General features: G+C 60.3%; 1 protein-coding gene across 19 annotated transcripts in view; it reads right to left on the bottom strand.

The window, feature by feature from the left end:
• ABLIM2 (actin binding LIM protein family member 2) overlaps positions 1 to 14,056 on the bottom strand; it is a 96,626-nt gene extending 82,570 nt beyond the window's left edge. For 7 of the 19 annotated variants that reach the window (XM_081130933.1, XM_081130953.1, XM_081130955.1 and 4 more), the window contains exon 1: positions 13,892 to 14,036. In XM_081130933.1, coding sequence (XP_080987059.1) covers positions 13,892 to 13,901 — 10 coding nt within the window. In that variant the 5' untranslated portion in view covers positions 13,902 to 14,036. Of the gene's footprint in view, positions 1 to 13,891 lie in introns of all 19 variants that reach the window. The other 12 variants (XM_081130937.1, XM_081130946.1, XM_081130943.1 and 9 more) reach the window with 7 other exon arrangements.
• Between the last annotated feature and the right edge of the window lie 9,037 nt (positions 14,057 to 23,093).

Here is a 23,093-nt window from a genome sequence, read left to right as displayed (position 1 = left end):
CCGGCATCTCAGGGAAGTCCTGCCACCTCACTGGCCTCAGTTTCCCCATCTGTACACTGGGGACACAGGAACGCCCCCTTCACAGGGCTGTGGTGGGGGGTAAGTGAAGTTCCACATATCAGTGCTCTGCTGGGCCTGACGCCTGATCCCTGCTGGTGGCAAGACCACAGGACGGTGTGAGGTCACCCGCCACGGAGCTGCTGATGGGACCATCAAAATCAAAACCGTGGATTTGCACACCTGAGGTCACAGCAGCCAAAGGTGGGAGCAACCCAGTGTCCACTGATGAGCAAACAAATAAATAAAACGTGATAATATACAATGAGATATCATTCAGCCCTAAAAAGGAAGGACAATCTGACACCTGCTACAAGGGGGTGAACCCGGAGGTCCCTGTGCTGAGTGGAATAAGCCAGTGACACAGGACGAACACTACATGGTTCCACAGGTACGAGGTCCCTAGAGTCGAAGTCACAGAGACAGAAACAGATAGCGGGGGCCAGAGGCTGGGGGCGGGTCGTGTTTAATGGGGACAGAATGTCAGTTTGGGAGGATGGAAAGTTCTGGAGATGATGGTGGTAACAGCTGCACAAGAATGTGAATGCGCCTAATGCCACCGGCCTGGGCACTCACCAACGCGAAGACGGTGAATTCCACGTGTTTCACCACAGTTTTCCAAATGGTGCCAAGAGATGCAGCAAAGCTCCAACGCAGAACAGGGAGGGGCTGGCTGAGCCGAGCGGAGGGCTTCACCCGCGGACCCACCAGGCCAGGTCAGCCTCACGGGTCAGAGGTCTGGCGCCCACTGGAATCCCTGGGTCCCCAACCTGGGGTGGTGTGAGGTGCACCCGACAACAAGGTCCCCTCTGGCCCATGCTTACAGCGAGGGGAAGCGAGGAAGGAAGGTGCAGTGAGCGGGGCTAAATTTACACCTCGCTGCCCGGGCGGGCCCTGCACGCAGCCTTGGGCTTTCCAAGGAGTGGTCACACGTGGGCTCTCAGGGCCCTGGGAGCAGTGGCCTCAGGCCACTAATCCCGAAGGGCCGGGGGGGGCTCAGTGGTTCAGAGGACACTGAGCCTGGGACACAAGGTCCCCTCGGGGAGACATATCAGGGTGATGGGAAGAGCCTGGCACAGGACAGGCAGCCCTGGCCTCTTTCCGGCCGTGACCTCGGCCGTCCCCCTCCCCCCAACCCCTGGAGCCCGAGGTATTTCTGAGGACCCTGGGGAAACCAGAAGGAGGTCAGTAACATCCGAGGGCTCAGGGGATGAGGGCCCCGAGGGAAGGTAGGCTCCAATCTTGCGGATTAAGAGACCTGGGAAGGCCCCGCAGCGGGCCCGGCGGGGCCACAGTCCACTGTCAGCCGCTCGTCCTCCTGGGCAAGACCACGGACACAGGGGTCTACAATTCATCCCCTCGCCCCAGAAACGGCCTCTGCCAACACTAATGCCACCCGGTCTGTTAGCTCAGCCAGGTGATCGACGTCTGGATCCTTGGGCTTCCGCATGCGACGGGGGCGGGTGGGTGACAGTGTCTTTGGTATCAGATGGATCCACGCGCAGGTTTGAGCACAGGGGACCCATCTGAGGGGGGGGCGACTTTGAGCTCCAAGTAAGGGGAGAACCTGCGGCAATGGGCTGGTGCACGGCCTGCCGGCCACGTCCAGGGCTCCGTCTGGACGTCTCTCTGGTCCACGTGCTCGGGGCCAAGCCTAGGCTCCCGGGCCTGCAGCCCGAGCGGGGCGCTCCTCTCAGAGACAGACGGGAGAGGCAGCACCTGAGCAGGTCTCACACACTCACACTCACACTCACTCACACACACCCTGGCACGTTCTCCCTGACACCACAGATCCCGCCGCGAGGGCCGCCCATCTCGGAACGGTGGCCCCCAGTCAGGCCCCCAGTCAGGCGGTGCCGTGGGAAATAGCAGGTTCTATTCCTGGCCTAACCCTCTTTCCCAGAACTGGGACAGAGAGGCGGGGCCGCTGCCGGGGTCTCGGTACTGGCCCCAGGCTCCCGCCGCGTGCCCAGCCCCTTACCCAGGGCCAAGCCTGGGGCCGAGGCGTGGATGATGCTTCCCAAACGCTGCCTCCACTCTCACCTCTGGGGCTCTGCACCTGCTGCCGGATGTCCTTCTCCCACTGCTTTGTCTGGCTAGCACCTACTTGGCTGGTGCCACCTCCTTCAGGAAGCCCACCAGGATTTCTCTCTTGGCAGCTCACTGACCGCCTCCTCTGTCCCCACAGCCTCCCTGTGAAGTGCTTTCTCACGGTTTTCTTTCATCATGTACTGTCCACCTTTCTCATCAAGCCAGGAGCTCCTGGAGGGAGGAACTGCCTCAGGTCCCCTCCACACCGGCCATGGGTACATACACTCAAGTGAAACCACCTCATCTGCCCCCACCCCCACTGTGGGTGCTGGGCTGGTTGGTTACATGTTAGAGGACTCGACTGTCCAGGAGACCCAGGGTTGGGCCCTGCCTTTGGGGCGGGGGGGAGGGTCTTCTGTGAAGAGGGTGTCCTTTCTGGTGTCAGACACCCCAGGGAGAGGCAGGTCCTAACAGAGGAAACAGGAACTTGGGAGGGGGAGGTCTAGGGAGAAGCCTCCCCACATTCCTGCAGGGTGGTGGCCAAGAGGCAGGCTGAGAACCCCACTGTCCCCCCAGATCCAGGGCAAAGTCTTGCTGAGATCTCCTGCTGGGCCTCAGGAGTCAACCACCAAAGCTCAGAGCCATACCCGAGACAGGGGCAACAATGGCCCTCAAGACCCCAGTTTCCAGCAAGATGTTCTGTGCAAGGTGCCCACCTGGGAAGCCGTGGGTCCTGTGTGAAGTAAGAAAAGGGAGGGTTTCTTGACAAGTCCCTTCAGAATGCGGCCCCTCTGCGGCTTCCGGAAGGCGGCATCGTCCCAGCGCCCCAGGCCACCGGCTGCAGAGCGGGAGCCGGGCTCCCTGCAGGCTGAGGTGTGGAGGAGACTGGAGCGCGCAGAGCCCAGGCCTGTGCCAAGCAGCCTCAGCCTGAGCTGACCCACATCAAGAGGCAGGTGACAGGGAGGGGAGACAGCTCAGCACAAGCACGGAATGGGCAAGAGGCTGCCTGAGGTCACTCGCCACGCCACCGCCACCAGCTGGGTCCTCAGGCAGGTTTCTGGGCATCATCTGGCCTCCGCGTCCCCACATGTAACATGGGCAGTCACGAGAGCCACCCCCACAGTGCTGAGGGGGCTAAACGAGTGACACTTGTCCAGGGCTGTCACAGCTGCCAGGATCCACCACCTGCAAGGCACCTTCCACCAGGGGCCTGAGCTCCTGGAAAAGCATCACGATGCTCGATTCGGAAGAGCCAGTGGGGAGACACGTGCTCTCAGGGGAGGCGGCCTGGGGGGGGGGGTGCTCCAAGAGCGGGGCAGGCCCAGCAGAGCCCCACCTCCCCCTTACCAGCCCTGTGACCTTGGGCAAGTCATGCGTCTCCTGTCTTAGTCCGAGTGCCCTGGCTGCACACTGGAAGCAACAGTGCCCACCGCAGGGATTTGTGGCGTTGGAGCCGAGCCTGACAGCCTCTCCACACGCCCCGCATTACTAGATGCTCCACAAACTGCAGACGCCGGCTTTTATTAGGCAAATCAATCACTCCCTGGGGCCCTGGTCAGCGGCGTGGGGGCTGGGGTTGCGAGGCCGTGGGCACACCGGGATATATTTAGCTCTCTGCTGGAGCCGGGCCGGGCAGGCATTCCGCCCAGGATGGGACGCGCCACTCGGACCAGCTCCTGATTCCCCCGGCCCCGCCGGACTGTGCTCCGGAGCAGAACCTCCTCTTGTTTATAGCCACAGACTGAATTCTCACCGGAGGACACGCACGAGTACACATTACAGTCCCCAGTAACGTGTCAGTGCCACCCACAGCCCCGGCTCCACGGCGAGTCCACCTCCCAAAATAGAGAACGCGTGACCTCAGCAGAGCGCCGGTGCCAGCGAGTCAGACAGCTGCTCTCCGATCCCGCCTCCTTGAAAAACTTCTGTCCCTGGCACATCTTAAAATGAATCAGCAGGAAAAAATAAAGCAGCAAAGTGTTAGGCAACGGGGGCCGGTTGCCTGGAACCCTTCCGCATCTCATGCATTTTCTTCTAATGTCTTTTCTCTGCACCTTTTGGAGATGAAACTGTGTCTAGGATTCCAGATCCCGTGTCTTCATTTATCACCAGCATCACACATGCAAGTACCAGTCCTTCACCCTCACGCTAATGGCCTCGGAATATTCCTCCTTCCACCCGCAGTTCTCCAAGTGTGGTCCAGGGACCCCAAGGCCCAGTCAGGAGTCAGCCAAGCCAAAGCCATTTTAATAAGAAGATTAAGATGTTATTGTCCTTACCCAGCTCTGTGGGTGAGAGTGACCTAGGATCCAGGAGATCGGGGTTCGATTCCCGGTCGGGGCACATGCCCGGTTGCAGGTTTGATCCCCAGTAGGGGGCGTGCAGGAGGCAGCTGATCAATGACTCTCTCGTCATTGATGTTTCTCTCTCTCTCTCTCTCTCTCTCCCTCCCCCTTCCTCTCTCTGAAATCAATATAAACATATTAAAAAAAAAAAAAGATGTTATTGTCCTCGGTCACCTCTGCTCTCTCCTGGGTGTCCAACGGAGTTGTCCGGAGGCTACATGACAGGTGACGTCACAACTGATCAGACACAGACCAGACACCAGATTCCAGCTGCCATCTATTAAGCCAGATATTAATGAGATTTGCAAAACCACACAGCAATGCTAGTCTGTTCGCTAAAAATACTTGCATGGTGACACACAAAGGGCTATTCTTCTGATTCACAGGTTAACAAACATCTTAGAATTTTTTCCATTTTAACCTTGAACACCAGGACTACCAAAAAACATGGCCCACTTAAACAGAAACTCTTTGGGGTCCTCAGTCGGTTTGCGTCGGAGGGGTCACAAGCCCTGAAAGTTTGAGAACCTCTGCTCTGGACGGCTGGAGATTGACTGTGGCTGGTTGCTCACGGTGCAGAGCACGCAAACCCCTGCCCTGAGCATAAATCCACATCTGCGCTTCAGAGCCCTTCTCAGAAGTTTCCAGAAGCAGGGTTCTACCAAAGGGCACGGATGCCTTTAGGGCTCAGTACATTCTGCCCGGGGCTCCCTCAGCTCGTGCACCCTGATACTCCTGCTGGCCGTCCGAGGCCGTGTCTAGCTCGCAGGTGTGCGGATATTTCCATTTAGCCGAGAGTAACATTTTTATCTTACGGTAAGTCATCCTCTCAGACCCCACAGAGAGAGAGAAAGCCGTAGGTCCCAGGAATAGAATGCTCGAGAAGCTGCCTGGAGTACCCTGGATAACCTCCCCACGAAATAGCGACGTCTTAGTCGCTGGGGCCTGGGACTGTGACCATATGTGATTTACAAAAGGGTGGGTGGGAGGGGGGTCTTTGCAGGTGTGGTTAAGTTAAGGATCTCGAGGTGGGGGTTGTTGTGGATCATCTGGGTGGCCCTAAATGCCATCCCGAGCATCTTTAGGGGAGAGAGAGACTGGACACTCGCACAGAGGGGCAGGTGATGTGCAGATAGAGCCGTGGTTTGGAGGTGCTGGCCTCGAAGGTGGGGGCGATGCGGCCATGAGCCAAGGGATGCTGGCAGCCACCAGAGCTGGGAGGGGCAGGAACAGATTCTCCCCAGAGCCTGCGAGGGAGCCCAGTGGTGCCGACCCCGACTTCAACCACCCTCTGTGGGTGCGGCACCTCCAGGGATGGGGCTGATTCCTCCCCCCTTTCCCCTCCGAGGGCAGCACCTGTTGGAGTCTCTTCTTGGGGTGGGGTGCAATGTTCCTCCTCTAAGCGCCCCCCGGCCCCCACCCCAACCTACTAAGGGGCTCGGGCATGTTCATTCCTCTCAGTTCCTTTACAGGTTGCCGGCTGGCTCCTGCGGCTGTGCCCCAAAGCTGCTATCACAAGGACACAGGCAAGGAAGGGAAGTGGGTGGTGGGAGAGGGGGGCTGAGGGAGGAAGGGAAGAGCCGCATCTCCTGCGGGAGCCCCAGGCCTTGCAGGGACCCAGCGTGGCCAGGGAGGGACTCCGCAGGTGGGATGAGGGGCTGGCAGGGAAGACAGCCCTGTTCTGGGGTCCTCCCCGTCAGAGTCCGGAGACGGCCTGCAGAGCACTGGCGGCGCTCGGTCCCTTGGTCTCTCAGCACTCAGAGCCACCGCCCCTCAGCACTGCACCCCAAGCCCACACTGCACCCCACACCTGTACTCAGTGGGGGGGGAGGGCCCGGCTGGATGCTGGGCCCCGCGCACACGTATCGCATTTCCTGGTTTCTGAGCGCAGCGGGATGTGGGGGGGCAGCTGTAATTCTGCACCCACCACTGCTCCCCAAGCACTTGGCAGACAAGGCTCGGTTTCAGAGCTGGAGGCGAAGCACTGGACCCGAGACGCAAGTCCTGTCAGGGGCCCTGAAGGCTGTGAGCCAACCTGGGGGGCTCCCTCAGTACTGGGGAAAGCAGACTGTGCTGACCCGGGCTCCCCACACTCAGGGGTGAGGCTGTGCTGGCCTGGCTCCCCACACCCAGGGGGGAGGTGAGATTGTGCTGGCCTGGGCTCCCCACACCTTGGGGGGTGAGACTGTGCCCCCAGAGTGGTCATGGGGGCACAGATTCACAGCTGCACAGATGTTTGGGGTTCAGGTGCTTCCAGTCTGAGGAGCGAGCACTCTAAGTTACAGTCCATGACCCAGTGAGAGGTCTGGAGGACGCCACTCTGCAGGGGCCACTGTCCTCTGGCTGGGAATGGAGGCCTCCGGGTCACAGCATCGGGGAATTTCTCACAGGTAGTGGCCCCAACCCATGCAGCGCCCCTGGGTCCTCCCTCCCATCTCACCCTCAGTCTCCCCTTGCTCCCTGGGGTTGCCTCCCAGGTAAACCACCTGCACCCAAGTCCCCAGTCTCTCGGGAACCTAGAGTGAAACAGCTGCAGGACAGAGGGGTGGGGTCATCTTCAATCATTTAAAACTTAGTAGCCAAACGGAAGTGGGGGCCATGGGGGTGGATGGTCCTTGAATTCTTCCCTCTTGGAACTTCATGCCCAACTGCAGCGCCACCTAGGGCCTTGGAGCTGCCCTTTTCCTGAAAGATCGGGGGACCCTGAAGTCAGAAGAGGAGCAGAGGGTCAGAGAGAGACCACGCTGCGAGCCCTTGACCCGAACGACAGCAGACAGAAGAGGGGGCTGAGCCACCATCCCCCCAACGTTCAGGGAACACTCATCATGGGGCAGCCTGTGTGTGGACCATGGAGGAGGGCACGTCGGAGGCCCAGCTCTGCCCTGGCGACAGGGGACAGGGGACAGGGGACAGGGGACAGGGGGCAGGGGACAGAGCACCGTGCACTGCAGCAACGCTGGGCATCAGTTTCTTGCTCTGCCAACTGGAATCGTGTTGCCAGATCATCTCTCCAAACCCCGGTCCTCAGCACGAAACCAAAGCCTCAGGAAGAACTGAGTGCGCCACACGCAGGAGGAGGGTGGGCTGCTGTGGGGGGGGGGGGGGAGGACCAGCAGCTACAGCCGCAGTGGAGCTCGGAGCTGGGCTGGCCATCCAAGCATAGAGGACGATCCAGGGCTAATAAAGGGTGCTGGGGGCTCTCTGGGGGCTGGACAGAAGCTGTGAACAGGACTGGGTCAGCTGAGCGGGGGAGGGAGCAGGGCCAGCGACAGAGGAAGCCCCCTGTAAGCCGACTCCACAGTGGCCACAGGGTGCAGTTTCAGGTCTGCCTTGGAGGCTCCATGCAGCTGAGGTGCAGACCACTCCACCCACCTCCTAGGCCCGCTGGCCCCAGGCCCTTGACACCACAACCCAGGAGCAATCCCAAAAAGCAGGGGCTGTTACCTGCACTTTGTAGGTGAGGAAACGGAGGCAGGGAGCAGTTAGGCAACCTAGCTGCAGGAACACAACCAGCAGGTGACAGTTGGGACAGCAGCCCAGCTGTGCCTGACCCCAAAGCCACCGTACTTTCGAAGTTGCCGAACCTGCCTCCCTAGTGCTTGGAAATCCTCAGCCCAGGCAAGCGGTGCACAGAGGCCCCAAATACATCACTTGTCAATGGAACCCGTCTGGTAAACCCCCGGACTGCCACCTGCCTGGAAGCCCACCGGAGGCATAAGACGCCCAGTAGGGCTTGCTCTCAGCTGAGTCCAAGGAAAAGTGGGTGTCACAGGGCTCAAAGAGTTCCTCCCACCCTCCCACCCCACCCACAGACTCGAGGGACGCAGCCACTCAGCCAACTCGGAATCAGAACGACTTCCACAGGTGCCACCGCCCTGCCAGGCTGTCCAGGCCCCCGACACCAGGCTCCTGGACGTACGGGGCAAAGTGAAAACATCCCGAGACCTACCCGGCAGAGGGCAACTGGAAACCTCACGGCCAACACGGCCTATTTCCCTGAACCAATGGCTTGGCCTCAGACCCACCTGATCTCTCTGGATGTGACAGTGGAGGGGACGGATTTGACAGGAGAAAAGGGTCACACATCTGAGGATGACAGTGGCCCATTTTTACAGACAGGTACACTGAGGGAAGGCAGTCACCCAAGGTCACACACAAGGCTGGGAGGGTGGGGCTGAGAGTGCAGGGTCAGAGGGTCAAGGTTACCGGGAGGCACAGGGGCTTGACACAGTGAAACTCTGCCTCATGGTCCAAGCTGTCTTAGAGCAAATCCCGGGAGGGGCCACGACCCCCACTGAGGCAGAGGCTCTGCCTTCCCGGCCATGTGCAGGCAGGTGGCACCCGGGAGACGGGACAACAGTTCAGGGCCCAGATAAGGAGATGAGATGTGCAACCCGCCCCGCTAAGAAGCATCGTCACGACGCCCCACATGGGTCAAGCTTTATCCATCTCAAACTCTCAGCCACGTGTTATGAGGGGCCCATGAGTTGCCACGGCAGCCAGCTAATCGAGGGGAACAGACCAGGGCCCCTCCAACTGGGCAGACAAGGGTCTGGGCACAGTGGGGTTCAAATCCACTCTCATTTACAAATGGAGTTATGTGACACCAGGCAACCCACAGGCCGTCCTGGGCACTCATGTCCCCATTTGCATCGGGGACACCCCCGGTGGCCCTGAGAGGTGTTATCGGATATCAGGAGCGCCTGGCCGGGCGCTGGGCCCCAGGGAGCACCCAGGAGGCACAGCTGCCCTGACACTGAAGCAGGGTGCTGTGACACCCTTGAGACCGCCCGACGATGGAAACATCCCGAGTAAACAGAGATGCCGCACTCAGGTTGCTCTGCCTGCGGAGGGGCTTCGGGACAGCCGTGCGGCTGGCACACAGCTGGCTGGTCCCCGGGCGGCTCGCAGGACCGTGTTATCCTCACCCAAGAGCGTGAGCGGCGATCTGAAGGCCACCCAGGTTTTCCTACACGGTCCCTGCCTCTGAGCCTCTCCCCCGGCTCAGCACTGGCACCCTCAGTCCCTGAGGGGACCTTGGCGGGAGGTGGCCTCGGAAGCACACGGAGGCCCAACCGTCCACGATGCTGGCAGGCAGCACAGCTAGGATTTGAGCCCAAGAGACTCGAATTCAGGGGCGGCCTGCCCACACCCTGCCGAGGCGGGGGCAACAAGGGGCACGAGGGAGCCCCATGTCTGCACAGGGGAGGGGACTGGGGTCCGGCCCCCGTCCAGCAGCCCAGCGCCCCAGCTGCTGCCACTGTCGGCCACAGCGGCTGACCTGGCCCCGAGGACCGAGGCAGGACAGGCGCCTCCACGGGCGGGGCCCTTCCCCCTCTCCTGTCACTGCTGAGGTCCCCTGGCCAGCTCACGGCTCTCCCATGACCCAGGTGACACTCTGAAGGGTCAGGGTGTCTGACAGGTGGCTTCTCCGTAAGTGAGGGTCACACTCGCTTTCCCGGGACAGTAAGACTGGACTGTCCTCAACTTCACCAAACTCAGGACTTGATGGTAGAAAATACGCCATCTTCCCCCAAACTACCCCATGGACAGAAACCACAAAGGGTCAAAAAGTCTCGGGTGGCAGGTTATGAAGTGGCCCTGACCGTGGGGAAATCTGTGTGATGCCCAGGCCGAGCCAGAGCCGGCCAAGGCTCCTGGGCCGCGGCCCGCCTTTTCAGACGCGACGTCTGGTGATTTTCTGGGTCAGGATCCTGTCTTCCGCGGCACTGACTTCGGATGGAGCCACAGGGAAACTGGCACCAGCACCCCACCCATGAGATGCTCCACGATGCTGTCACCTGGGAGCCCTCCACCCCAGACAAAGGCCAGCGGCCCCGAGGGGCAGCACCGTCCGGACGTCTCGCTGAGCCAGGGCTTCCAAACCAGGCGCCCGCCCCTCCGACTGGGACGCACCGCCTTCCTGCTTTCACTCGGTGTCTCGCGTCAAAGAAAAGCGGGCACAGGAGGAGACTCTGGAAAGGTGCAGAAATTCAAAGATGCAGGTGGGGAAAGCCTGGCTCTCCCCGGCCTTCGACAGAGGAGGACTCCCGCTGACACCGGGGCGTTTCCTTCCAGGCTCTTCTCCTTCATTGCTTTTGCAGAGAGCCGGTCATATATGATGTTTATAAAAGTTTATAAATTAAACTTTTCTTGAGCATTTTCTTCTAGCATTAAAAACTCCCCACAGTAGGCATTTAAAAACATTCCTCGACTGACTGGATGGCTGTGGGCCTACCGTCCTGTCTCTCCCTCCCCACTGAGGGCTCGCACTTTTCGCTATTATTGGTGATGCTGATGGGGACGTATCTGTGGCCACGACACTGCCTGCGCTTGGGTTGGGTGAAGGACTGTGTCTCTCTGTTCCAAATACTGGGACCTGCACCAACCAGACGGGGCCTGGGGCTCGGGTTGTGGCTCTGCCACACTCTCCTTGGCCACGGACAATTGTTTTATTTCTCCAGGCCTCGGTTTCCCCACTGGGTAGGTAGGTGGGCATCCTCCGGGTCCCTTCCAGCTCCTTGATGCTAACACAGTAGCCATGGGAACAGAAGTTGGCTGAGCCAGCTACCCAGGCTCTCCACCTGGCCCTGCACCCCTGCTACAGGCGGAATTGTGTCCCACCCCCAAATCCATATGTTAACGTCCTAACCCCCAGGACATTCAGAAGGCGAATGTATTTGGAGAGAATACCTTTATAGAGGTAATTAAGGTAAAATGAGGTCCTATGGGTGGGTCCTTATGTAATATGCCTGGCGTCCTTATACGAAGAAGACATTAGGACACAGACACACAGAGAGGAAGACCACGCGAGGACACAGGGAGGAGACGGCCATCTACACACCAAGGAGAAAGGCCTTGGGAGGAGCCAACCCTCCCCAACCTTCATCTCAGACTCCAGCCTCCAGGACTCTGAGAAAATACATATCCATTGTTTCGGCCCCTGGTCTTACTTCAGCCCCGGCAGAACAGCATAATGCCCCACGAGCCTCTGACCCCCAGGGGGATCCTGCCTCCCAGACCTGCAGCCCCCAGGGAGGACAGCGGGCTCAGAGGAAGCACGGGTCTTGCTCAAGGTGGTCACTGCTGGCAGCTGACACAGGAGCCCCTCCCAGCTCAGGTTCTTCCCTCAGCTCCACTCTGACCCATCGTGACCACGCGTGGGCTGTGAAGCTCTGAAGCCACCATCACACTCATCACCTACTGGGGCGCCATCACCTGTGGGCTGGCCCTGCAGGCAGAGCTAAGGGCACTCCCTCCGTACGATGGGGAAACTGAGGCAAGGGGCGCCCACAGCCAGTGTGCTGGATTAGGATCTGACTGGTGCAAAACGCCGTCTCCTACAATTTTCCCAGCCACTCGGAGTCAACATGCAACGAAACAAGTAGGCGGCTTCGTGGGGCTTCAGGGCCAGGGGAGCCCTCTCAAAGGTGTCCCTGTTATCAGACCGAGGGAAGACGCCCCTGCAGCCCCAGCGGCACGCGGGCGAGGGAAGGAGGCACAGGTTGCCTCGGGCTTTGACCATCCAGCCCATCTGGGCAGCTGGAGACGGGACCACGTGACACCCGGCCACACCTGCTGGCGCCAAGCACCAGAATGATGCCAGCCTCCCACGGGGAGGGCCATCAGGGGACCTGTCCTTGTTGACGATGGCAGCCCCTGACCTGCCAGATGTGCACAGTCGGCAGACATTAGAGCCTAGCGCCAGGCACAAGGGACTACACTGCTCCCCCGCCCCCGTAAGTGTGGTGGAAATTACTGCTGTGCAGATCATGGGCTGGGGACAGTCTGGGGTGTGAGTGACAGGTGGATGGGAGAGCATGCTCACTGCCTGTTCCAAAGGGCTGGGTTAACTCGGGAAGACTGAGGTGAACTTGACCATCTAGCAATGTCCATCACAAGCTATTAAGATCCTACTATGCGCAGGGAACCAGCAATCAGGAAGCTACCAAGACCACCAAGCAGACACTATGGTTCACACCTCAGTCCCCTTGCTCTTTCCAGCTGTGACCCCCATGGCCCCTGGTGCCCACATACCTCTTCTCCCAGGACAACCACCCATACGGGGGTGCCAGGGCTTCCTCCAGGGTTCTCTTTGATTACAGGAGGGGAGGAGGTATCAATTATGGCCACCGAAAGCCCCAATTACCCTGTGTGCATCCTGCCATTATCCCCGCCTCCCATTAGGTAAATGTGTCTAGAGGTCCTGACAAGTCTGGGGGGCCCTGCTCCCAAGCCGCCTCCGGATAACAGGTTGGCCATTTCAGAAATCCTCTTCCGGCAAATTCCGCCTCCCACCACCTGCCATTTGCTCTCAGCCACTCTCCCAACGCCCACAGCCAGTGCCATCCCTCCTTCCTGGGTTGGGAGGGGGAAGGCACTGTTTCCCGGGAGGGGGATCCCTGGAAACACAGTGTCGTCCCCCCCCCAGGCCCAGAGCACTCAATACTCTCCCACTAAACGCACACGCCCTCCCCAGTCCCGCCTTCCTCCAGGGGAAGCAGCTGTCCCCACTGGTTTTTGCACCATGGTCAAGGGCCATTCTGCAGGCTACGGGGAGCCAGGCTCAGAGGAAAGAGCGCAGGAGTCAGGAAGCACCAGGTTCGAGTCCCCACCCTGCCGCAGGAGCTGAGCAAGTGACTAAAGCTCGTCAGCCTCGGTCCCACCCTGAAAAATGGGGTGACAGCCCCTCCCTGACAAGGAATGTCCCCATAAGCTGGCGGCGGCGGCGCAGGGCCGGGCCCCAGGAGGCTGTCAAAACGGGGGCTCTCGGGCTTGGATGCAGACTCATCCCCCAAGGCCTCCGAGCTCCAGGTCTCAGTTTCCCCAAGCGCACAGGCGCGGCTGGCTGGCTGGCTGGCTGGCTGAGGGATTTTCCAGCGCGCACGGAGGCCGCGAGCGCGGGTGGGTGCGGCGCGGGGAGCAGCTGCGGGGACGCGCAGGGGCGAGGCGGCCGAGACCCCGAGCAGACCGCTGGCCAGGCGCACACCTGCAGCTCCGCGCCCCCAAAACCGGCCGCGGGCGAGACCAGGGCGCCCCCGATCCAGGACCGAGGCGCGCGGGGACCGCGCAAGGGCGGCGCCCCCTGCGCAAAGCCCCCGTGTCACCGTCGCAGCTCCGCGCCGGGGGCTGCGGCGGCGCGCGCTCCCCATCCTGGCCGCCCCCGTGGCCTGCGGCGCCCCGGACCCCAGTGGGAAGCGGAGCAGTGGCGCCTTCCAGACAGCGCAGCGCGGCGCGGCCGCCCGGCCGGCGCGGTGGGAGGGGGCCCGGCCCGCGCGGCACAGCTACGTGCCGGGGGCGCACGACCGGGGCGCGGCGCGGAGACCGCAAGATCCCGGAGCAAAAGTTGGGTGGAGCCGGTGGGCGCTTTGCGCCGGAGCTGCAGGTGCAGCGCCCGCAGCCCTCGCTGCGCGGCGACCCCGCGAGGGGAAAGCGCCGGTCGGCGGTCCCACACTCACCCGCGCTCATCCCCGCGGCGGCTCGGCGTCGGGCGGGCCCCGCCGCTGCAGCCCGACGCTCCTGCCCGCAGGTGCGCGCCCGGCGGAGCGAGCTGCACGCGTCCGCGGGTCCGCGGCTCCGCGCACCGCCGCGCCCGCCCGCAGCGCCGCCGCAGACCCCAGCGCCGGGCCCCGCCCACCGGCCCCGCCCCGCCGGCCCCGCCGGCCCCGCCCCCGGTGGTCCCGCCCGGCCCCGCCCGGCCCCGCCCCTCCGCGCCGCAGGCGGGGCGCACCCTGGGAAGTGTAGGCGCCGGGCCCCCGCCTTTCCGCCTCCACGCCCCCAGCCACCTCACCGATGGACTACAAGTCCCGGCAGGCCGCGCGCGTCCGGCGCATGCGCAAGCAGGAGACGCCGCTGCGGCCTTTTCGGAGCCGCTCGTGGGTCTCTGCGGAGGTGTCACCACGGCCCGGCTGGTGGCCTGGCTGGCGGCCTGACTGGCGCCAGCTGTTGGCTGACCGGGAGTGCCGAGGATGGCGCCCGCGGGGAAAGCGAACTTGGTGCCGCTCTGGTTGAGTCGTGGGGCTGCAAAGGGCCTGAATACCTTCTGGGACCACCCCCTCCCCCCCAGTTTGCAGAAGGGGAAACTGAGGCGGCGGCGGGGCACGGCAGGGTTTGCCCACTTCCCCGGGCGAGGCCCGAGCCGGCTGCGATTCGGCGCAGGCTCCCGCCTCCAGGCCTAGGGCCGCGCACCCCGCTCCTGGCGCTGCAGGGCTTGCGCCTGGGTCGGGCTGGGGCGGCGCTGGGGAGGGGGCGCGCGTCCCCCAGGCCCCGGGACAGGCCGGGCCCGTCCTCCTCAGGGACTGACTGCCCCCTGTGACGTCAGGCGCCCAGCACAGGGTATGGAGCCTAGAGAGGGAAGGCCCCTGGTGGGCGCAGGTGGACCCCACTGGTGCCTTGTACCAACGAAAGGGGGCTGCAGGGGGTGCAGAGGGCCTGGACCCGACCAGCATTCGGGGGCAGAATCTCCGGGACCTGGCACTGCTGGGGAGAGGGGCCAGGGCTGCGTGGAGATGCTGTCACCAAGGGAGGAGGTCTGGCCACAGAAAATGTGGACTCTGGGGGTACCGAGGCAGAAGGAGATGTTCTTCTCTGGCCCCATGACTCTCGAGGAGAGCAGAAGTCCTGCAGAACCAGCCCTGGTCATGCCAGCTGGCCTCAGCCCCACACCCCCTGACATCCCGGGAGGCCTGCTCAGTGGCTGGCGTGCAGCTGCAGGGCTCCATCGCCTGCCCCCAGGGCCTTGCCCAGAACAGGTGTGATGAAACAGAAGGAGCACCTGAAGGGCCAGACACGCTGCTCCCGTCGCAGCTCCGCCTCTCAGCCTGAGTGTCTGGGGCAGTGGTGCCCCTCTCTCCCCCTCTAAGGGTGACAGGCATGTTCCATTTGGTTCAGTCCTTCCCACGACCCTGAAGCAGGGCTCTGGCCTCTACCCCACAGGCTTAGAGACTCACTGGGGGAATCGCAGGAGGGTGGAGCTTTCTGAGGACCTGCAGCACTGGTCCCTCGGGGTTTGCCTCAATGGGCCTCGGGCAGTCCACCTGCAGGGCTCACAGCACCCACCTCGGGAGTGAGGAGGAACTTGGAGGTGGCATTTCCGCCTTTCCCCTGGCTTTCGGACTGGTGCTCTGCTTGTGCTAAGCTGGGCCCTGGAGGACAGGATGGCAGAGCACCTGGGTCTCCCAGGGGGACCTGCCCGGTGTCAGCAGGAGGCCAGGAGAGATAGCAAGAGCTCCACCCACCCCACCTCTTCTCAGGATTGTGGGTTGCTCTGGTGATGGTGGGGGCAGGATACAGGGAGGGCAACCTCAGACCCCTGGCCCACTGGGTTCCAGGGTCAAGTTCCCCTAAGCCATACTCTGCTCTCCTGTGGGCACCAGGTTATAATTTGGGGGTTCCATTTCTGGTTACTCAAAGGTGATCATAAAACCCAAAAATAATAAATGCAAATATATGCTTTCACAGACACCTTTAAATATACAAGACCACCTGCTTCGTTTAAAAGCACAGCACTCATGGCGTGTCTTTGGGGAATAGTTCGCCTGCAGGGGCTTCCTAAGGAGACCTGTGGGTAAAGACGTTTTTCTTTTTGTGACAATGCCCCTGTGACAAGCACAGGCACCTGTCCCTGCTCCCAGGGCTTGCAGATTGCTTCACAATTTGGGTCATTTGTCCTGAAATGGTTATTGCCCTTTGGGGAGGCAGGAAGGTCTTGGAAGAGCTGAATGAGGAGTGGTGGGCGGGGCCTGGAGGGCACGGGGGACCACAGTACCCACCTCACAGCGGCTGGTCAGGGGGAATGTACCTGGGTTTCTTGAGGCCGGTGCAGGAGGAACTGGGAGAGAGAGGGGCCAGGTCCGCAGGGGCTGGGAGCTGCTTGTATGGGGCAGAATAGCCTGGATGAGGGGTTCTGTTTAACCCCCAATGGGGCCAGACTCATGCTCAGGTGGAGGGAGCCGAGGGTAAGTATAAACTGCTCCTGAGGAGAATGCCTAGGGCCAAGCCAGGTAAGCAGTCACAACCAGGGCTGCTGTGCCCTGGGACCCATCTGTGCCAGACGACCTCTGTCATCATCATCATCATTGTTGTCATCCCATTTTACAGATGCAGAAACTGAGGCCTTTACCCAAATGCAAACTATTGCCTGGGACACACACCCAGGCCCTTCTGAAGAGAGAGCTTGCAGTCCCTCCTGGGTCTGTCATCACCCCCACGGGGCACAGGGGAGGCCAGGAGATGAGACAAGAGGCCTGAGCAGAGGGTGAGAAACACAGCCCAGAGGGCCCTGTCCCGTGGGATCTGAACCTCACCCCCTGCCCCCAGGGCTGCTGGGAATGCCCCACCCTCCCCTGCAGAGGTCATCCTCACCCCCTGGACTTTGCTGCAGATCCCCCAGGCAGAGAAGCCCCCCTGGCCCCCAGCTAAGCCAGGGCCCACCTCTGCTCCCCGAGGCCTTGGCTGTCACTGTCACATCACTACATCGTCTTGCCATTTGTCTCCTGCCTGGTTCCTGCACCAGATGTCAGGTCTCCCAGGTGGGGCTGGGTCCATCTCATGATGGTGTCTCCAGAGCATCCTGGGGCCTCCAGGGCATGGCCAGGCTCACCTGGGGCCTGATGTAGAGACGCGTCACCCTGAAAACCCAGCTGTGCAGAAAGGCTGTGGCCACAGGTGTGCTACGGCCGGGAGGCAGACAGAGTCCAGGGGCCCTGGATGGCCCAGGGCACCTCCGGGCATTCTCTTGCCAAACGGCAGCCTTCTCTGTCCTTCCTTCACCTCCAAAGCCAGCCCCGAAATCGATTTACTTCACAACCAAACAGAGAGTCAAATGAAATATGATTTCACTGTGGGATCGTTCCAACCTCTCAATAACTTAAACCGGGCCACTTGAAACCAGGGGTACAATTAACGTAGCTCACCTCTCGGAGCCTCGCCCTCGAACGCAGGGCCACACACCAGGGTCGCTCAGCTGGCTCAGGCCCGGCCTCACCCCCCCACTCCTGCCGGTCACCTGGAGTCTCCGGGCGGGTGAGAGGGGACCTGGGCGGCGGGGCTTAGACGCACATTGATCCTCTGTAGCGGCGGAATCGATCCCGTCATTTCAACCACGCCGTTAGCGCTGAGCGCGGCTGAGGACTTGGCCACGTTTGGTCATCGCAGAAAATCACAAGAGATGGTTCGGTCCAGCGGCGGCCTGAGGCAGGAGCTGCGGGCCGGGTCTGGAAATGACTCTGCTGTGCAAGGCTCGGGTTTGGGGCCATTCTTGTAAGGAAAGTTTGTGCCTGGGCAGCAGAAACGGACAAGGGGTCGGACGATGAAGAGAGACGGAGAGGGAGGGAGGGGAGCAAGCTCAGGGGTGAGCTCCCTCTGCAGACCAAGCCGGGCTGGGAGCCAGCGGCAGAGGAACGACAGCAGGACCTGGACCGGTTTCCTGGGGCTGCGGAACGAAACCACAGAAATTTGTTCTCTCACTGCTCTGGGGCCAGACGTCTGAAATCACAGTGTTGGGGGCAGTGCACCCCCGACAGCTCCGGGGGTTTTGGCCAGCCCCAGATCCCTTGGCTTATGGCTGCACCACTCCAATCCCTGCCGGGTTTCCACGAGGCCTTTTTCTCTGTCAGTCTCCTCTCCTTACAAGGACACAGGCCTGTGGACTTAGGGCCCTAACCCAGCAGGACCTCATCTTAACTAATTACACCTCTGAAGACCCAGTTTCCCAATTCGGTCATGCTCCCAAGCCTGGGGACGCAGGACACGAGCATGTCTTTTGTGGGGGCACAATTCAATCCAGTATCATCTCCCCATAAGGGCCTGGGAGGAAAGCTCAGGCCTAGGGGCTCCCCGTTGGAAAGAAGAAAACTGAGGCCCAAAGAAGCAGGGTCACACGGGAACCCCAGCCGGCCACAATCCACCGGGCTCTCCTAGCCGCTTGACCTCGATTTCCCGTGTCCCTACTTGTCCATGACAATTTGGGGTCACGCCCAGCAGGGGACTCCAAGGCAGTACCCTTGACAGTGAGACCAGCTCATGCAGCAGCCCAGCCTCTGAGCCCACATTGTCACCCCAAGCTGGTCATCACCTCCCAGCACTTGATGCCCCGGCGTCGCCAGTGTGAACACTGTCTCCAGGGCAAGGAAAGGCCCCGGACAGAAGCTGCGCTCTCCTGAAGCTGCTCTGCATGGAAGTGACGTTGGGATGGGCTTTCAGGAAGATTGGTCATGACCCAAGGTTCCTCTGAGGAGCTGACGGCGGTGCCACCCTGACCTTACACGGGTGAGGGACCTCATTAAGTCACTAATACTGTGGATGAAAAGGGGCCACATACTAAACCAGACGAGCTCACGGGAGACCTGCATGGTGGGCCTTACAAATCCAAAGACCAAAGCAGCCACACAGGATGGTCTAAACATAAGAATTCCTAACGGAAAGGGGTCACGGTGGGTTGTCTCGTCCTAGGCCTGTAGCCTCCTTGACAAAGGTCAGCCTTTACCCTTGACATTGCCTATTGTCTTGTGCACCTAAAATAACATACCTTTGAAATTGTCTACTGTCTTGTGCATCTAAGATAACGTTCCTTTGAAATGTCAGAGCATCTGTCCCAGACCTTCAAAGGCACAACCACTGCATCAGAGCCAGGACCACATTGTTACTTGCTGCCCACACGCCCTCTCTAGCTCTGTAAATGTTAACTGTCCTGCACCCGCCAATGCAAAAGAAGTGTGTGTCTCTCCATTTCACTGTTTATCTAACCTCAGAGATTTCCCCACTTTGCTTTCTCCCCCCTCTTAATCTACCACCCGTGGGTTTGGTGTAACCCCCCTTCCGTCTCCTCCTTCTATTCTAATGGATAAAATAAGCTGCGAAACTGCCACTCTCCGGAGCATTTCCTCAATCCGGTGAGATTTTGCTTCCTGCAATTGTCCTCGGTTTGGCTCAGATACACTCATAAGTCTTTTCTTAGGCTCGACTTTCTTTCATTACGTGATTAAGAATGAAGGATCTAGCACGTGGGGAGTGTCAGGGGAACCCAGATCACCACTCCCTGGGGGAGCCACATCCCTCTCATCGATAGAGGGTTGACTATAGGAACGTGGCCTCTAGACGTTGAGTCACGCAGAGGGATCTTACCTCACAGGGTCCTCGAGTGACCAGTAGGAGCACTTCACGGTCAGTCTTCCTATTGCCCACGAGAGGGCGGTGGAGGGAGGGAGCCTCCCCCTCAGGTTTGGATGGAGCAGCGAGAGAACCCAGACCTGCACGGAGCTGTCCTGACCCTCTGTCTAGAGGGGGGAAACCAAGGCCCAGAAGGGGAGGGACTTGCTCAAAGTCACCCAGGGAAGGAACTGCCCCTCCTCCCAGGCTTCTGGGGCTCTTCACAATGGGGCTTGGGAGGTGGGGCTTGGGAGGAAGGGAGACACACCATGAGCAGGTGATGACACCCTAATGAATCGCAAACTGGGGAGCCAGATGGAATCAGGGGGCCAGGGACCTGGGCAGAGGCCCCAGGAGCCTGGATTTCAAGGGCCTGTGGCCTGGTATGCCTGTCCTTGGGCTGAGTTTTCTCAAAAACACTTTCATTTATAACCTTGCCCCTAAAACATGTTTGTTTTTTAAATCCTTACTCTAGGATATGTTTATTGATTTTAGAGAGAGAGGAAGGGAGAGTGAAACATCGGTAGGTTGCCACCTGGGATGGAACCTGCAACCTAGGCATGTGCCCTGATTGGGAATCGAACCCGAGACCTTTTGGTGTATGGGACTGTGCTCCAACCGAGTCACCTGGCCAGGGCCCAAAAGATGTTTTTTATTATCACACTAATTGCATTTTGTTCTGATTACAAAAATAACCATCTGATTATAAAATGATACACAAGGAAAATACGGGAAGAGCACAGTGGACAGTGAACGCCTGGCCACGCCAGTCCCGTGACCACAGCAAACATTCTGCAGCCTCAAAAGCAAAAGCGGGCTGCCGCCATCCACGACGTTTTGAAATCCCTTCCTCCCTCCAGCCTTGGAGAATAGCTGAGAATCTTTCCATAATCACCATTTATTCTGCCACCAGCATCAGTCCTCACCCAGAAATTCCTCCTGCCCCCTGGCCTGGGTGGGCCCTGGACCTGGAGGGAGTCCCGGCTCACGGAGGGTGGTGAGGACAGTCTCGGTGACCAATTCAGAACCAAGTCCCCGTGGCCTTGGGGTGTTGCCCAACCTCCTTTCCATGTGTAAAGCTGCTGATGGGGTCATGCCAGTCCCCACCCGGCCCGCAGGGCACAGCTTTTTCTCCACCCTGGCCAGCTTATCCCAGAGGGAAACAGACCAAGCCCAGCCTTTGATTTGATTTGATTTTATCGATTTGACTTGATTTGATTTGAAAGGGAGAGAGATTTGTTGTTCCACTTAGTCTGACCGGGGATGGAACACACAGCCTTGGTGTATCAGGAAGATGCTCTAAAAGCTGAGCTACCCGCCAGGGCAAGACCCTCCATTTAACGCAGAGCTTTTGGTGCAGGGGTCCTGGAATCTGGGCCTGTCGCTCGTTCATTTCCTAGGCCCTTCTAGCTTCTGGGCCGTCTTCCCCGAGGGCTCCTTCGGGCCCTGAGGGCCACCATCCCCCTTCACTGGTCACTCACTGTGGCTCCCGCACGTGTCGGAAACTCTCTTGGAAGGACCCCTCAGGGTCACGGCTGGTGGAAGGAGGGTGCTCCTGTGTATTCTTTCTAAGCGAGATTTCTAAAATGGCCTTTAAAGGGATGCAGCGGCAAGTTTAGGTCTAGATTTGTTTGTTTTGCAGTGAACTCTGGGCTCCATAGGGCCAGTCCCCAGGGCGAGACAATGCCACCGGCATCCACGTCAAAGACACCCCTGTGGGTGAGAAGGGGCCACGCACTGAACCTGACGCGCCCCGGGGAGGCCTTCGGGGGGCCTCACGCTCAGAGCCGAGGCAACAGCAGGGGCCGGCCCGCGATGAGAGCTTCCCACTGCGGCGGGTCGTCGGCAGTCACGTCCTAGGCCAGGATCTCCCCCGACAAAGGTCGGTCTTCACCTCAGCGGAGCCCGCCTATTGTCTTTTTGCATCTAAGATAAGGTTCCTTCGGAATGTCAGGGCAACTCCCCCTTTTCCAGGGCCTCAGGGCACAGCCGGGCACCAGGCGGGAGGCCCCAGGACCCGTCCCGTTATCTGGTCCCCGGCACATTGTTAACCATCCGGTACCCACCCCGCATCCTGTAAGAGAATGTGTGTCTCCCGCTTTACTTTCTATCCAATCTCAGAGATTGCTTTCTCCACCCCCCAACTGGCCCCCACGGGTTTCCTGCCCCCCCCCTTAGGTCTGCCCCTTTGATTCTGACGTATAAAGTCAGTGATAAAACGGCCTTTTCCCAGAGCATTCTCTCAATCCGTTGAGGTCTCGCTTCCTGGTAATTGTCATCAGTTTGGCTCAAATAAACTCATAAAAATTCTCTACCGTTTAGACACCTCTTAGGTCGGCCCCTCGTGCTTCCTGCAGGAATCCCCAGCCCAGCAAAATTAGGTTAAAGGAAGCAGGTGTGAGGCTGCGTGGCCTTGAGGGAATTCTCACCAAGAGAAAGGAGGGGCTCACCCCCGGCCAGGACCGCGCATGGGGGCGCATGGGAGCCGCGGTGGGCAGGCTCCTCCATAAGCAGCACCCAGGGAGAGCTCCAGCCAGCCCCTCGCAGCCTGCAGACGGGGTCACTGAGGACCAGAGGGAGGCAAGCATTGTCTGCGGGGAGCTGGGAGCAAGCGTAGGGCTCCTGACCCGGCCCAGCCGCATGAGAGACTGAATCTCCAGCACAAAAGACTTCAGCAGTGGAACATCCCACAGCAGGACCCCGGCCGGGGGACTTTCCGGGGTAGATTCTACCCCCATTGCCGGGCACCTCGGGGCCAAGGTCTCCACATCTGGAAGCGGGGGCACTGTATAGACCTGGCTGGGTGGTTGAAGCCCTTGAAACCAAAGGGCACAGGGGAAGCCTGAGCAAGGTGCTGCCCCCCCAAGGCCTTTGACCTGGGGGAGGGCCCTCAAGGCAGACAGCCTGGGACCTGACCCCTCTAAACCTGGCCTGGCGTCCCTGGCACGGTGCCCAGTACACTCCCCTGGACACCGGGTGGGCCGAAGGTCAGCCCAGGCTGTCCAGGAGTGCGGGGGCCTCCAGGAATTCCAGGGCACCAGGGCTTGGCAGCTGGGCTCCCACTGGGCCCCCACCAGGCCCAGGGAAGGGGGTCACAGCTCACCCCTGCAGGATACCCACTAGTGAACCGTGGATCCCCCAGTGTGGCCATGGGCCTTGGAGAGCTCACCTTTCCGTGAAGGGAAGCAGACCCTCAGCTCCCCCAGGTGGAGCGACTGGGGATGTTGTCCATGTGGCCAGGCTTCCAGGACTTTACACAACAGCCAGACGTCTGGTTCTACTGGGAAATCTCGACTCTTCCAACTGTTGACTGAATTCAGGAGTCTTTCAACCCCACACCTGGGGTCTAGGGTAGCTGCTGATTGGTGGCAGAAATGTGAGCTCCGAAGGTGGAGGTCCTGGAACAGCCACACCAGGGCAAGTGTGAGGACTTGTCACACGAAAGCCCAGGTCTCTGGACTAGAGGGACAGTGTCAGGGACTGTGACAGCCAGCCGCTCTCAGGTGCCAGTCA

Source organism: Miniopterus schreibersii (assembly GCF_964146895.1).
Source record: "Miniopterus schreibersii genome assembly, chromosome: 1".
NCBI lineage: Eukaryota > Metazoa > Chordata > Mammalia > Chiroptera > Miniopteridae > Miniopterus > Miniopterus schreibersii.
Note: the sequence above shows the minus strand (reverse complement) of the source record. Positions and strands in the feature narration are given on the sequence as shown.